The sequence below is a fragment of the Vanellus vanellus genome (genome assembly GCF_965231255.1).
Source record: "Vanellus vanellus genome assembly, chromosome: 3".
Taxonomy (NCBI): Eukaryota; Metazoa; Chordata; class Aves; order Charadriiformes; family Charadriidae; genus Vanellus; species Vanellus vanellus.
Genome location: NC_138907.1, coordinates 44,043,323 through 44,058,606, shown reverse-complemented (window position 1 = coordinate 44,058,606; position 15,284 = coordinate 44,043,323). Strand labels below are relative to the sequence as shown.

The window sequence follows — 15,284 nt, the reverse complement described above, 5'->3', positions numbered from 1 at the left end:
CCAAAGATCTGTTTTTCCTTTTTGTGTCTTACATGTATCCTATCACATTTATTTTCTGGGGAGAACTGGGAGAGCAGTAAATGCAGCATAGGTTGCAGCGTAGCATGCATCGCTACTGCTTTGCTCATAGAAGGTCACTGAGAAGCAAAGTAAATTCTCAGTTATGTAGGCTGTACTTTATGAGCAACCTACTGAGTTATTCATCCTAACTAATGTGACATTAGTTCTTTGTACGTTGCACTATCGTAAAACTCATAGTATGCTGCCTCATGTTTAGTACTGTACTAAATGTAACAGATGTCTCTCTGTAGGGCTTGTTAGTTCTTCATTTCTTTAATGGATAATACTTGGTCACTTACGTTTTTTCCAAGTCTTGTTATTGGTAAAAGATTTCTGATTTTACAGCTGGCTTTCTCATGTGAGTGTGTTAGCCAATAGTTTATCATCCTTACTGTTTGATTATTTCACTAGTCAGTATTGTACACTTTTCTTTGCCAAAACATTTGCTGCTATCAGTATCTCTAACATCATGTCATCACATCTAGGTAATGTTGTGAATGGAACTATTGGCAAGCAGATGGTCGATATGCTTGTGGAATCGTCCAACAATGTGGAGATGATTCTGAAGTTTTTTGATATGTTCTTAAAATTGAAGGATTTGACTTCTTCTGATGCATTCAAAGAATATGACCCCGATGGTAAAGGGATAATTTCAAAGAGGGATTTTCACAAGGCGATGGAAAGCCATAAGCATTACACCCAGTCTGAAACTGAGTTTCTGCTATCATGTGCTGAAACAGATGAGAACGAGACTCTGGACTACGAGGAGTTTGTCAAACGATTCCATGAACCTGCCAAAGACATTGGTTTCAATGTCGCTGTTCTCCTGACCAACCTATCAGAACACATGCCCCATGATACCCGCTTGCAAACTTTTCTTGAACTGTCAGAGAGCGTGCTGAATTACTTTCAGCCTTTCCTTGGACGCATAGAAATCATGGGCAGTGCAAAGCGCATTGAACGAGTTTATTTTGAAATAAGTGAGTCAAGTCGGACTCAGTGGGAGAAACCTCAGGTAAAAGAGTCAAAGAGACAATTTATATTTGATGTTGTAAATGAAGGCGGGGAGAAAGAAAAGATGGAGCTGTTTGTTAATTTCTGTGAGGATACCATCTTTGAAATGCAACTGGCTGCCCAGATCTCTGAGTCAGATCTAAATGAAAGGTCAGCTAATAAAGAGGAGAATGAGAAAGATAAGCCTGAGGAACAGGATCCTAGACTGGGTTTCTTCTCTCTCGTGACCATGAAGTCAGCATTAGTAGCTCTCAAGTATAATTTCATGACTCTTATGAAAATGCTCAGCATGAAAAGCCTAAAGAAACAGATGAAAAAAGTGAAGAAAATGACCATGAAGGACATGGTCATGGCTTTGTTTTCTTCCTATTGGAGCATTTTGATGGGCTTACTACATTTTGCTTGTAGTGTCGTCCGGGGCTTCTTTCGCATCATATGCAGTTTGCTGCTTGGGGGAAGCCTAGTAGAAGGAGCAAAGAAAATCAAGGTGGCCGAACTATTAGCTAATATGCCAGATCCCACTCAGGATGAGGTGCGTGGGGAAGGAGAAGAGGGGGAGCGGAAGCCCACAGAAGCTGCATTGCCTACAGAAGACTTGACAGATCTGACAACTTTATCAGATGAGAGTGATCTACTCTCAGATATATTTGGTTTGGATTTGAAACGAGAAGGCGGACAGTATAAATTGATCCCTCACAATCCAAATGCTGGGTTGAGTGATTTACTGAGCACTCCCTCCTTACCTCCAATGCCTGAGGTGCAGGAAAAAGTCCAGGTAACTGTTTTTTTCATTTCTGCTCTGTGTTTCTCTCTTTCGTATGTTAAGTGTAGTCTTGAAACAAAACTTGCATCTACGGTGTTGTTTTTTTAAGGAATCACATATAATTACTGTTGTTTACACTCTCTGATGTCATAAACTTGAATTCCCATAGCCTCCTCTAAGTACATGCTGTGTTGGTTTACTTTTAAGTCAGTTTTAAAATGTCTCTTCATTAATGTAAACTGAAGGATCATCTTCTCTCAGGGTTTTAATTGTTTTTTTTAAAAAAAAAAGCCTAACATTCTGCACTCTGTGTGTCCTTTTAACAACTCTGTACTGTATAATAATGTTTAGACCCTTTTTTTTTAATCCGACTTTCTGCAGGAGCAGGTGAAAGAAGATGAAAAGGAAGAGAAGGAGGAAACAAAATCTGAACCTGAAAAAGCAGAGTATGTATTACTTTAACCTGTGATCCCACAAAATGTGGTTTGTTTGACTGAAAAAACAGCTTGATTTGTACTTACTTCTTTGCCTTTCATTTTGTGTCCATTCATGTTCCGCAGTTAGGATTTTTTTTTGACCATCCTCCACATCCGTGCACATTTGCAAGGAAATGCCATGTAAATAACATGAGACTTTATGAATTTCCCTCTTCCAGCAGCATTCCTTCGTGATGTAAATTTAGTTTCTTTTAGACTATGTTTGATTGGTTAAGTTTTTCTTGGCAAGTCTGAAAGCTAGAAGAAAATCTCTTGGACAAATTGTAAGAGCATCTGGGTTCCAGAGACTTGTTATCCATCAGTGATAGAGACTGAATCTGTTCTGCCCCTCCCATTTGCTATGATGTATTTTGAGTTATTTGGACTTTTTGCAAAACCTAAATATTCCAATGTAATTTTAATGTATTACTGAATACTCTCACATCTTTATGAAGAACAAGTGCTAGCATATGATAAATGATCATTTCAATCTTTTTAGGATATGTTAAAATCTAATGTGAATGAGATTAGCTCAGAATAAAAATAGTGGAAAGCAAAACATCGAGTTTGGTTTTAACCAGTACAAGGTATGGCACTCCATCCCTGTAATTTATGGTTCCTGATACTTGTGCAGTTCTGATACATGGACAGTTCCTGTCGCTGTCAAAATTCTAAGTGGGTCCCTTAATCTCCAGCTCTATCCTTTTTGCTTTCCTGGGATGACAAACACATGCCAGTAACAAAAACTCTTCTTCCCAATCAGTACAGCAAATTTCTAACTAAGCCAGTATAACTTTACGAAGGAGAGCCTTGCTGACTTTTGAAGGTCACTTCACTGTTGATTGCTCTGCTTGACTGTGTGAGTTGCAGTGATACCTGAATTCTCTGTGAGGAGTGCAGTGCCTGGCACTGTTAGCTGCCCTGAAGCCACTCCTAACATAAGAGGAGCTTTCAAGTGAACTTCCAAGTGAAAGCTTGTGGAGTGTACTCTAGTAAGAGGAGCAGCTTAGGACATCAGTTATTCTGTTTGTAGATAGGTATAGATCAATTAATAATGTAACTTATAAGTTGCCTCTCACTCTGTTTTGGCTTCAAATGGAATTCTGTGATCCTTTCATCTATCATGGTGTCAGGTCAAATTACCTTCCAAGATAATTCACAGTTCCTTAGATCATGTGGTTGGGAAGGCAGCCCACTAACTATGACTTTCTGTAATCGGGCAGCATGGTGATAGTCACACATTGAACACTGTCAAGCTTTCTAATTCCTGTCTCCTGTGGGTACTTATGAATTCTTCAGGTGGGCAGAAATGCAGAATTTAAAATTTTAGGTTTGGCTTGTAAATGCAAGGAGGAACAAAGTTCTCTGCAACCTGTGTGGGAACCAGATAGTTCAAGTGGATAATATTGCAAGGAAGCACTTAGACATATAGGCACTCACACAGCCATACAGCTGTCAGCTTTGACATTTGTCAGTGCAAGTATTAGCTGCATAATTATGAAGCAAACCCTCAGTTAATAAGGTTGGCAGGCTCTTGATTACCTGCCTCTACTAGTTAGCATCCTCACTGCAGGGTGCCAAACCAGTAAGTTTAATTATCTGTAGACTTAGCCACACTGTCGCCCTTGCCAGCGCTTTGGGCTGAAGCTTTGGGCTGAAGAGGGATATGTCTCCTTGTTATTCTTGTGTGCAAATTGCATGAGTCATGACTGCTTGAGCCTCATGAAAAGATGCAATGGTCTCTTTCAGGGTATGGTTTTAATTTTTTGCTTAGCAATTTTATTAACTTGATATATTCTTTTGGCTTCATTTGTATCCTAAGAGGAGAAGATGGAGAAAAAGAAGAGAAAACCAAGGAAGACAAAGGGAAGCAGAAATTAAGACAACTTCATACTCACAGATACGGAGAACCAGAAGTTCAGGAATCAGCTTTCTGGAAGAAAATCATTGCATACCAACAGAAGCTTCTTGTAAGATGTTCTCTAGACTACGTGTTTAGCTGTTGGCAGGGATGTATACCACCATATTATTCTACCAATGTAAAGACAAATTTGCATCTGATGAACCTCATCTTTCTATCCACCATCATCCATAAAAAGGACGTAAAAGCAAAGGTTTAACTGGAATGTTAGAGACCAGAAGCACACAAATAACTTAGTAGACAAAATATTAATTCTTAGGAAGACAATTATTGTCCAAAACACAGACCTTCAGAGATGCCTCTCCATCACTGGAAAACAGCCTTGCGTTTTTATGTTAATAAAATGTCCCAGATTTTCACAGCAGCTTGTGAGCCTGCAGAATTTCTCTTTTCCTGAGACACAACTTTGAGAAATGACAAGCTCTCCTATAAAAAGCATTTATTAAGATACAATGCTTAGCCTAAAACTCATAAGAAAAGATGGTACAGATTTTTTTTGTGAAATAGCAAGTTATTGCTTAAGAAACTTCTCAAAACCTGTGGAAAATAAGACTAAAAATAGTATAGCTGTATCTGAGAGTGTCTCGGTGAAGTACGATATCCCTGAGTTTGCTGTTGAACTATTTAAAATCCATGCTTTTATTAGCTAGGAGATTCCACACATACTCTGTGAGGCTAGTGTGAAATGCAAAGCACAAAGAAATACACTTTTGCTATATATATAGTAGATACAATTATGTAGGGACAGCCTACTTTGTAGCCAAGCTACAAAACTGCAGTCACAATATTAATATGGAATTAGGTGTTTAAGTTTTGCTTTTGAACTCTTGATTCTTTTTTTAGGCTAATCATGTAGCAGTCATGTGAATTTCATTTCATTTTTCTTCTAATACTCTTATGTAATAATTCATTAATTTATGGTTAGGGCTAAAAAATGATGGAATTCCCATGTGAGAGTTAAAGCATTCAAAATGTGTGCTAGAAAGGTTTGTGAATTGTCAGGATTCCTGCAATCCTTTTGACAGCATCATAATGAGAATGAGAAGCTTTTTATTTATGGTACTTAGGTCACAGATGAACTTTTTGCAGATCTGGTAAAAACACAATTGATTTTCAAATAGAAAAAGATTTAAAATAAACTTACATGCAGACATTTTTGCTTCTTGGTAAAAGTAACAATTTGCCACATGCAAGAATATTGAGGTACAGGGAAGATAGAGTTTTCTGTATTACTATTACATTGCTATTACATTGTGGTATCTCTGTGTTGTCTGTAAGTGTATTGAGAAGATAATGAAAATATATAAAAGGTAATTAGAAATCCTTCATCCCTTTCTGTAGGGAGTGAAACAAAAAGCCCTTTATCCATTATTGCACATATGGAGTTGGAGAGAATTTGTACAATGCATCACCCAAAATGTTTGAATTGTTTTTTCCTATTTGTAATTCTATTAAAAAGCTCCGTAGGGGAAACATACAAAAAAACCCCAAGCCCCATGCAACACCCTAATGATGATTGTGGTATCGTTATTAGGCAAAGTCTATTTATGTTCTGTTTCTATTTTCAGAATTATTTTGCGCGAAACTTTTACAACATGAGGATGTTGGCATTGTTTGTTGCTTTTGCCATCAACTTCATCCTGCTTTTCTATAAGGTAAAGTTGTCAAAATATTACTTTTCAAGTTCTATAGTGAAAAACATTCAGGTTTTGTAGACACTGTACTATGGTAAAACTGCCTAGCCTAACAGATTAAATACCTGCTTCGTACTGCCACTTCAGAGATCTAACATGGTAAGAGCAAAAGTGTTTGTGTGAAGTCATAATAGACTTCCAGTACCCAAATAGCGATTTACAAAGTTCTGTGCTGCTACAGAGGCAGCAGACTGAAAGGCGGACCTGTCCCTCAGATGCTCCATTTCACAGAACAGTGGCTCAGACGAGCCCAACCTGAACTGCAACTTAAACTAATACATGTCAGCTGAGATGTTTTCTTGTGCCATTATACTCCCCTGAGAGGGTGTGTACAGCAAGGAGAAGGCACATCGTTTTGAGCTGCCTAGAATATCACTGATCTCTGTCAAGACTTTTAGTAGCGTTAATACAACTCTAGAGTCTTCAGACTTGAAGAGTCCTGCTGATAAAGACTACGTGTGGGAATGTCAGGAGTTGGCTGGGTTTGTTCTGAGAGGGCTATGCTCGCTCTTGAATTTGAGGTGATAAAATTCAGCATGGCCCAAATTTGCTACCATAGACAGTGAAAAAGCAAATGCACACTATCACAGATTGGTGTAAGAAGATGAAAAGGTCTCTGTGGACATTTTTATGCAAGAAATATTTTCTTGTAATTATATTGTCCTTGGTACCATTGTTTTCAGTTATATTACTTAGCCTGTAGTAGTGTAAAGCTCCTGTCAAAGGAATATAGCTGCAATATTAAGATCAAGTGATTTAAACAGGTCTCCACCTCTGCTGTGACAGAAGAAAAGGAAGTTCCTGTGGTATCTGCTGGTGAAAGTACCAAGTTGAACAGCCTGGAAAGTGACAGCCAGAGGGTCATTGCAGTGCATTATGTCCTGGAAGAAAGCAGTGGCTACATGGAGCCCACACTACGGATTTTGGCCATCCTACACACAGTCATCTCATTCTTCTGCATCATAGGGTATTACTGTTTGAAAGTAAGAAAAACTGAACATTGTTTTTTCTTATAGCTCCCAACTTTTTTTATCCATTGAGTGGTATAAATTGGAGCAAAGCCATAGCAGGATTGTTTAAGCAGGTTGAGGGAGCATGCAAAGAAACATTATTCCGTTAGCATAACCTACACAAAAATTGTGTGTTAGGTGATGTGTGAATTCAGGAAGTTACAGGCCAGAGCCTGATTTGCTGGGCTGACGCTGGATCGTAAGATCAGCATTTGCACCGTTACTGTGTCAGCCAGACAATACAGCGGTGACCTGTACCAGAAGCTGCTTTTGACTGTCAAAGACAAGCTGTGAATGGACATGGCCAGAGGAAGCTAGATGACACTGTCTGCATTACTAGTCGGTCAGTTGGGTCATTTGAAAAGCGTGCAGCAATTTGGACTACCTCTACTGCATGTTGTGGCTACAGACAATGCCTACTTTTAGTACATGCTCTGGTGGTAGTATTTTGGCAGGAACTTAAGCATCTTTTAAAGGAATATCTTGCAGAAGATCTCTGTTAAGGATGTAAGAAATAAAGATGCCACCTGTATAGGCAAAGTGCTGCTTCTGATTTAGGAAGACCAAATGCCATAAATCTCTGGAGCTAAGTATATCTGGGATGTACTTCCCCCATTTTTACACTCTTCCTGAGGCAAAAACTATAGGTCAAAGTGCAAGATAGTACTAAACTAAACAGGCATTTCCTATGACCCAGTATGGCTTCTCATTTGTTTTTTCAATTATAATTTATTAAGGTTTTATGTGGTCTTTAATATTTTTCTTTTCCTCTTTTATTGGATAATACTTTTTCTATGCTAAGAACACATGATCTGCATTTGTAGTTGAGGCAAATGGTCATCATACTACTGCATTAAGTGGTTGATTTTCATCTGTACCTTGCGTGTCTGCAGGTCAATAAATACTAAAATACATTTTCCTGTTTTGCTGATTAGCATGCAACATAGAAGTTTAGATTTCTGGCTGTTGAGATGTCCTCTTCTCCCACCTCATAGCCTTTTTTTTCCACTATGACTTTTTATGCTACTTTCCCATATTGTTTTTCAAACTACATTTCTTCTCTGACTAGAAGGGAAAGACATTATTATCATTATTTGCCATAATGAATTGCCTTCTTTCCAATTCTGAAACCCTGAAGAAAAGACGAAATATGGTTTCAGTCTCTGTCCTTGCAGATATAGTGCTTTCAAAATTAAAAGTCGTCTTAACTAAAGGGCTGTGTATGATATATTTGCTCCTAGAGATTCCTGTGCATGAAATCCACTAATTTTTTCTCAATTAGCGGTCTGAAAATAAGATCGGAGCCATTGTTATTTTATCTAACGCAATCACCGTGTTGCTTGAGTAGTCTAAATTTTATTATTACTATTTCAGTATACTTATGTCCAGTCTTGACTTGTAATACGGTCAAGGTAGGTAATGCAGGGTGGGTGAATTCTGGGGACCTGTGAAATAATTCCAGGGAAGTGTAGGGTTTATTTTCTCTTGGTAACAGATTTCTAAGAAAAAAAGACTCCACTGGGACCCCTAGTTATATCTGCCTTCTCAGAATGTACTTTTGAATGTCGTCCAGCTGATGAAAGAGAATTGTAGGTAAAACTTGATCCGTTCTGCTCAGATGTCTCAGCTGCTGGCAAAGAACTACAGAGCACAAATGAAGTATATGGAATGTGAATGTGATTTAAGGATTTTTGTTTTTACTGCTTCCAGTCTTTGCTGTGAAACCACTTTGCTTTCCACTGTGAAACCTCAAGAATTCTTTAACAAATGAAAGGCGATCTCTAACACCTCTGGGTATCAAAATGCAATCCAAAAGTGTGATCCCAAATTAATATTTTGGAATTAGAATTTCTAGGCATTTAAAAATTACTTTTATTTTAGCTGTCTTTCACTTGACTGTCTCTAATAGCTCCATAGCACTGAAGAGCTATTTTTATTTGAAGGATCCCTTTTCAGGGTTTTTGGCCATCTTTTTATGACTGTGTGGTACACTGTAGTTATATGATTCTGAATGACCTGGTTGTTGTGCATGTATACCTTTGCAGCGTTCTGGGCAATTGTCAAGTCTTAGGTTTTTTTAAGTACTATTTTTGCTTTGCTCAGTCTTCATACTGATGTAGCTTAGGCTCGGCTGGCCACTGAACAAACGACAGATGCTCTCTCAAACCAGGACACATGCTTAATTTTTCATAACAAGCAGCTTTTCTTAAAAATTTGCAGACATGTCAGTGCATTTGAAATAATTCTTGATTTTTTTTTTTTCAACTGCAGGTTCCACTGGTTATTTTTAAGAGAGAAAAGGAAGTAGCAAGGAAATTGGAATTTGATGGGCTGTATATCACTGAACAACCATCAGAAGATGATATTAAGGGACAGTGGGATAGACTTGTAATCAACACACAGTGAGTTTTTTACCTACTCTGTCTTTTTATAGCTTTGCAAGGAATTGTTCTTCAGTCTCCAAAATTATATAGTTGATCATCTAGCTTGTCTGAAAAAAACAATTGTGAGAGAGATATATCTCTAGCAAGAACATACAAAGTGTTTCAGGCACCTGTCATGCTAATATTTACTATTACTTTTTAATCTTTTTCATTCCCAGGTTTTTGTTTTAAAATTATTTCTGTTCCATAAGGGAAAAAAATTTACAATGAATTTCTTTTGGCAAGCGCAGTGATGATTGCATATTGCTGTCGGTTGGAGTGTGAGCTGTGCATTGGATGCTTTTAATGTCTCTTGAAGGCTCTCCTTTAGGAACGTATTTAAAGTCCTGGCTCTGGCTGGTGGGACTGTGTGATCCAACTGCTTTAGAAGCCTGTCTGCAGGCATTGGCTGTGCCGCTCTTTCCCAGCCACATTAATGTGGTAGTCTGAATGCTATTTGGCAACTTTCATTCCAGTGACTTCACAAATTACTAGCTGGCGAGAGCAACAACAAAGAGCCTCTTAGAAACAAAATCAGTATGTAATTTTTATGACGTCTTTGTAACTATTGCATCTTCTCATGATTGTCTAAAATGTAATCTTGTTTATCTGTGCTTTTCAGGTCTTTTCCAAATAACTATTGGGACAAATTTGTGAAAAGAAAGGTAAGACTTATTTTTAAAATTCATATATGAAGTTAAAATATTAAGTTTTAGGGCATGTTTATTTTCACGTTTGTAGAAATGTGGACTAGACTTCTTTGAAATAGAACTTTGAATCAGTGTAGATTTCTGTATTTACCATTTTAAAATATATAGAATTCCTTATTCACTTCATGCTTACAACTACTTTTGTGTTGTTCTGATATTTATTCTTTCAAATTTTTCTATATACAGCTTGTTGTATAAAACAGGAATTCAAATATATCCAGGAAATTCTATGGAGAATTTCTGTGTACACTTCTATGTATATTGCAACATATATAAATTGTTTTGTCTGTGTGTATTTGTGTATTCACATACATGCACACAGAATAGAGAGTTCCTCACCCAGGAGAGGGTTAGAAAGGAATATAATGAGACGACAGAACAGATTGAGATGTTTTGGCACAGGGCATAGTCAGACAACTGTACTCACCAGCAAACTATATACATGCATCTGGCCCTTTTTGTCCCTTACCACTCTATTTTCTCACACTTTTTCCTCCCCAAATCATCTAACCCCCCCATCGCTTTTCCCACCTTTGCTTCTTCCCCATAACATCCAATAATAAGTTCTGTGCAATCCCCAAATGCTCTTCCTTTGCCATCCAATAATGTGTCCGACATCCCTTGGCAGTAACCCTCTTAGTCTGAAAGGGGATCTGGAGAGCTGCTCCCGATGATTCATCTTGATGGGTTTCGCACCTGGACACTGGGGCTGAGGCTCTCCTGGGACAGCCTTGGAGGTACCAGACAGGGTGTCCATTCACTGGGAGTCTGTTCTTTGGGTTCCTGCCTGCCATTGTGCCCCTGTGCTCCTCTAGGCTTGAGCAGAGGGGCATTTCATGGGCTGATAGGCCTGGGAGTAGCTGGGCAGGGTATTTTTGGGACTGTCCCCCAACCATTGTCTCTCTGTGCTCCTTTGTGGGTGTACAGATGAGCTTTTATCACATAACCTAACAATCTCTCTCTCTTAAAAATAGTCCACCATAAGCAGAGACTGTTGAAGTTCATTTCTTACAAATGTTACGTCAAATGTTTTCTCAGCTTGCTCTTAGAAAATAAATGTTATGTGTGTACCATAGCTTACAACAAGAATAATCTTCCTAGTATTTGGTCACAATTGAAAAAGAGGGTGTTTATGTTGTTGGGTCAGATTTACCCCTCCTTCACACCATTTAATGCCGATCTTGAATCACACTGTTGGAAACGTCTTCAAATACTAGGAGCTCTTCAGCTTCATAACAGTTTTAGGTCAACCTGTCTAAAAATACTTTGAGTTGTGTATTCATTTTGCTGTTGAAAGTATTTTTTGCATATTTGAAGTTGTTAGATACATATTTCTATCTGTCTATCTAAGCAAAGAGGAAGGATTAGCTTGCACAGAGTACTCAAGAAAGAAAATAAAGTTCTGCATTGCTTCTGTCAAGCTAGTAGGTCGGAGAAGGTTTCAATTAAAAGCAAAGGCGCGTGGTTTTAAATGGTATGGAAGGTTTCATACTTTATCTCTGGCTGTGGAACTGCTCTGCATAGATTTAAGTGCCTTCAAATGTTTTTTTTTTTAACGTATTTCTATATATAAATGTACTTAAATCCCCAGCCTAGTGAAAGATCCATGGTCATGAAGCACTGTTTTCAGGCATGTGACAAAGAAGGCTTGTCTATAAAAATCTGCAAAAATATCAATAAAGTTTTAAAGCATTGGTTATTAGAAAACTATGACATGACACCTCACCTGCAGGAGTCATTCAGTTATGGTTTTATTATCCAAAATTTTGTGTTCCTTTGAATATTCTTTTGAAAATGAGGAGACATAATATTTAGAAAGGAGCTGTGTGTTCAGTGGGAATGAGAGTAAGTAAATCTTCATTTCCTGAAAAGTTTCTTATGAAACATGTTCAATTTCGTAAGAAAGAGATCGGGGATAATTTGAATTCACTAAAAATAATTTTTAGCTGTAACTCTCTGTTCAAGATCTTATAATTCCTACATATTCCATGTGGATTATAGTTTCATTGCATTATTAGCTAACAAGAATACGATCATAAAATTATGCAATGGTGCTAGTTAATAAGTGAGGCCACTTTTCATGACTATTTCAATGGGAAATACTTCATTTTAAAAGGAAAAAAAATACTAAATTCCCAATCACGATATTCAGGTTATTTAAAAAACCTTCTTAAACAGAATAATTATTTTTTTTTTTCATAAAAGGAATAACTAGTAAGGGTCAAATACAGTCTTTTAGAAATCTTATTTTAATCAGACATTTTCACATAGCTAGGATGTTCAGAACATCTCTTTCCTATGTGAGCTCACAGGGTATTTTTCCTGCCAGCGATGATATTGATTTAGTTATTCTACTTCTGCTGGATTGCTGTCCTCTTCCTGTTGTCATTAAATGATTAGGAATATCTTATGTGTGACACCCATCTCTTGCCTCTATTGAATTGATTGCAATTGAACAGAAAAAAAAAAAAATATTGACTGATATGATAGACGGAAACAAACAGATGAAAAAGATTGTGTATGTTAAACCTCTTGTCTTCAGAAACCAGGCTAAAAACCAGCTAGTCTACCCAACTGATTCTCTTGAAATTCCTCCTAACTTTAGGTCATGGATAAATATGGTGAGTTCTATGGCCGTGACAGGATCAGTGAGTTACTAGGAATGGACAAAGCTGCTCTCGATTTTAGTGATGCTCGAGAAAAGAAGAAACCAAAGAAGGATAGCTCCTTATCTGCTGTGTAAGCATTTACTTCTGGTTTGTGTGATTGTTTTTTGTTTGTTTGTTTGTTTGCTTGGTTTTTTTTTTTTTCTTGGTATCGCGGTTTTTTTGTAAGTTAAAATCAAGCATTCAAGGTTTGTCACTCACCTTTGAATTTTCTTGTTGCTCTTTCTGTATAGTTATACAAGATAAATAATTCTTAAGTTGAATGATACAGTGAATTTATTTCATTATAGACAACATACATGCAGGACTCTGCTGTTTTTTATGTATGAAGGTTTAGTTTAGTGCACAGCTGCTTGAATGCATTCCATTCCCACTCTTTTGATAGTGTCATTACAACTGGGCTGGAAACTCCTTTTCATCGTTCTTTCAGTTCGGCTCAGCTGGAAAGAATGGGCAAAATTGGCACTGTATATTCTGATTATAAAGAAATGATGGAATAAATTTAAGTGATAGTGACAGTGACCAGTAAAATCTAGGAAGTTGGATGATTAGTCTTCACACCTTTTTATAATCTGTTTTCCCTAAACTGTGTATTTGCCTATCATCTGAGAGACAGACATGAAAAAAGCCACTAGACATTCAGAGCAATTGCATTCATTGTCCTCCTTAGAGTTTTGTAAAAGAAAGTGTTTTTTTTTTTCCAGTTCTGCATTATAAAAAAGATATTTTATTTGAAGTAGTTTCTACACATGAAGTCCCAAGACTTATACCTGATATGATGTCACCACAGGATTTACAAACCTGTGGATGTGCCTATTTGTCCAAATAAAAATGTATATCTGCAGGTGGGTAGTGGCTCCAGCCTTCATGGTTGAGAAGCAGGTGTAGTTACCAGTCAGGTATAATGTCCAAATTCCCAGCCTGTTCCATTGAGAGGAATCACGCATATGTGGGGAATTCAACTTCAACCCTTTCCACTTACAGATGCTAATGTAAGATACTTCCTCCTTTTATTATTTAGTTGGGAATCTTAAGCCTAGTGGGTCCTTGCAGAGGCTTTGTGTAGGATACTTTAAAGTAATAGTCTATCCTATGTGGTGTATCTCCAAGGCAGACAGGTAACTTAAAGTTACTTGTTGTTTTGTTTTGTTTCAGTTCAATGCTTTTTTTTTTTTTTTTTGTAATAGTCAAATGGCACTGTTCTCTATAACATATCACCTGCTGATGTTCAGTGCCTAGCACTAAAGGAGCACTATTTCAACACAGTGCAATAAAAATGATATTTCCTGCCCAGTTGACCAATTAATAAGTAATGAATGTTTCTAATCTGATGGGTTGCCTTCTATTGTACAAACAGTAACATTAACAGAATATCTTCCTAAGCACCTACATTGAAACTCATTAATTGGTAAGAATGATGGTATTTTCATTAATGATTTTCCTTATAGAAAGATGGGAAATCTTTCTGAACTGTTTTCTCTGTTAGATTAGCCTCCTGAAATAACCTGAAAGAACCTTTAACAGAAATTTTCAGTATGTGCTAAGAAAACTAATGTGAAGAGCTAACTAATTAAAACTGACTCTTCCCAGTTTTAGTTTGTCTGTCATTTTGGAAAAAGGTTACAGGCTGCTGCAAGGCTATTTTTCAGTTTGAACTTAAAGTAATGGTAGTCGTTCCTCAGCTGGCAATGCCCTATAGCTGCTGTGAACAGCTCTGATGTACAAACATTAAAATGATTCAGGATGAAAAGTTCAGAATTTTCTGATTCCAGTTAACATTAGTATTATTTGATTGCCTGAGGATTTTTATTTTAAAGGGAAGAAAGAATAGCTTTCGAAAACCTACTATGTTATCCTTCAACAGCTGAATGCAGTAGGCCTTAAGAAAGAAGCTGGAAAAAAGTCTGGGTGTTGTTGAAGGTAGTGAAATACTAGTGCAGGTTGCAGCCAAATGTAATACGGGCAATTTCTCACAAGTTCCCTATCATTTACTGACATTGTGCATTCTCACACTGTCAGACCATCACTAAACTCAACTACTACAACTACAGTGTATGATGAGCTGTTCAATGGTGCAGAAAGAAGTAGTAAAAATTCATTCAGACTAGGAAATTCATCCAATATAATACTAACTAATGATATTCCAAGGGAAACTTGAAACCATACTGTTACTTTTTGATTCACAGCTGTAGAGCTTAATTTTTATATGACCTCATATTCTTCTAAGTCTTTGAGCTGCTTGATCAAGGTAGGGCGTAGAAATAAACAGGGGAATGCAGCATTATGCATGTTATTATTGCTTTGCTATCTGAATCAGACTTACCTTAAAAAATTAAGATATGGAAAAACGAACAGTTCCTTTTCCATATAGGTTAATATTCACATTAGTTTTAGGATCTCTACAGCTATTGCTGTTTGTAAAATCAAATCAAATTAAATTGACTAAAGGTGAGCTCCTCTGGTGCTGTTTTTTTTTTTACCATTTCATGAGTGAGTATCCTGCCTGTTCCTAAGCAGTCCTGTCCATGGTGTTTCATATGTAAGACA

The 15,284-nt window shown here is 37.2% G+C and overlaps 1 protein-coding gene across 1 annotated transcript in view; it reads left to right on the top strand.

The window, feature by feature from the left end:
• The window catches only part of RYR2 (ryanodine receptor 2), a gene marked incomplete at both ends in the record, with an annotated part of 448,394 nt that overhangs the window by 417,291 nt on the left and 15,819 nt on the right, over nucleotides 1-15,284 (top strand). Inside the window, 8 exon segments of the mRNA XM_082481358.1 lie at nucleotides 546-1,849; nucleotides 2,219-2,283; nucleotides 4,136-4,283; nucleotides 5,803-5,889; nucleotides 6,693-6,911; nucleotides 9,210-9,340; nucleotides 9,984-10,026; nucleotides 12,677-12,810. Of these exon segments, the coding sequence (XP_082337484.1) occupies nucleotides 546-1,849; nucleotides 2,219-2,283; nucleotides 4,136-4,283; nucleotides 5,803-5,889; nucleotides 6,693-6,911; nucleotides 9,210-9,340; nucleotides 9,984-10,026; nucleotides 12,677-12,810 (2,131 nt within the window).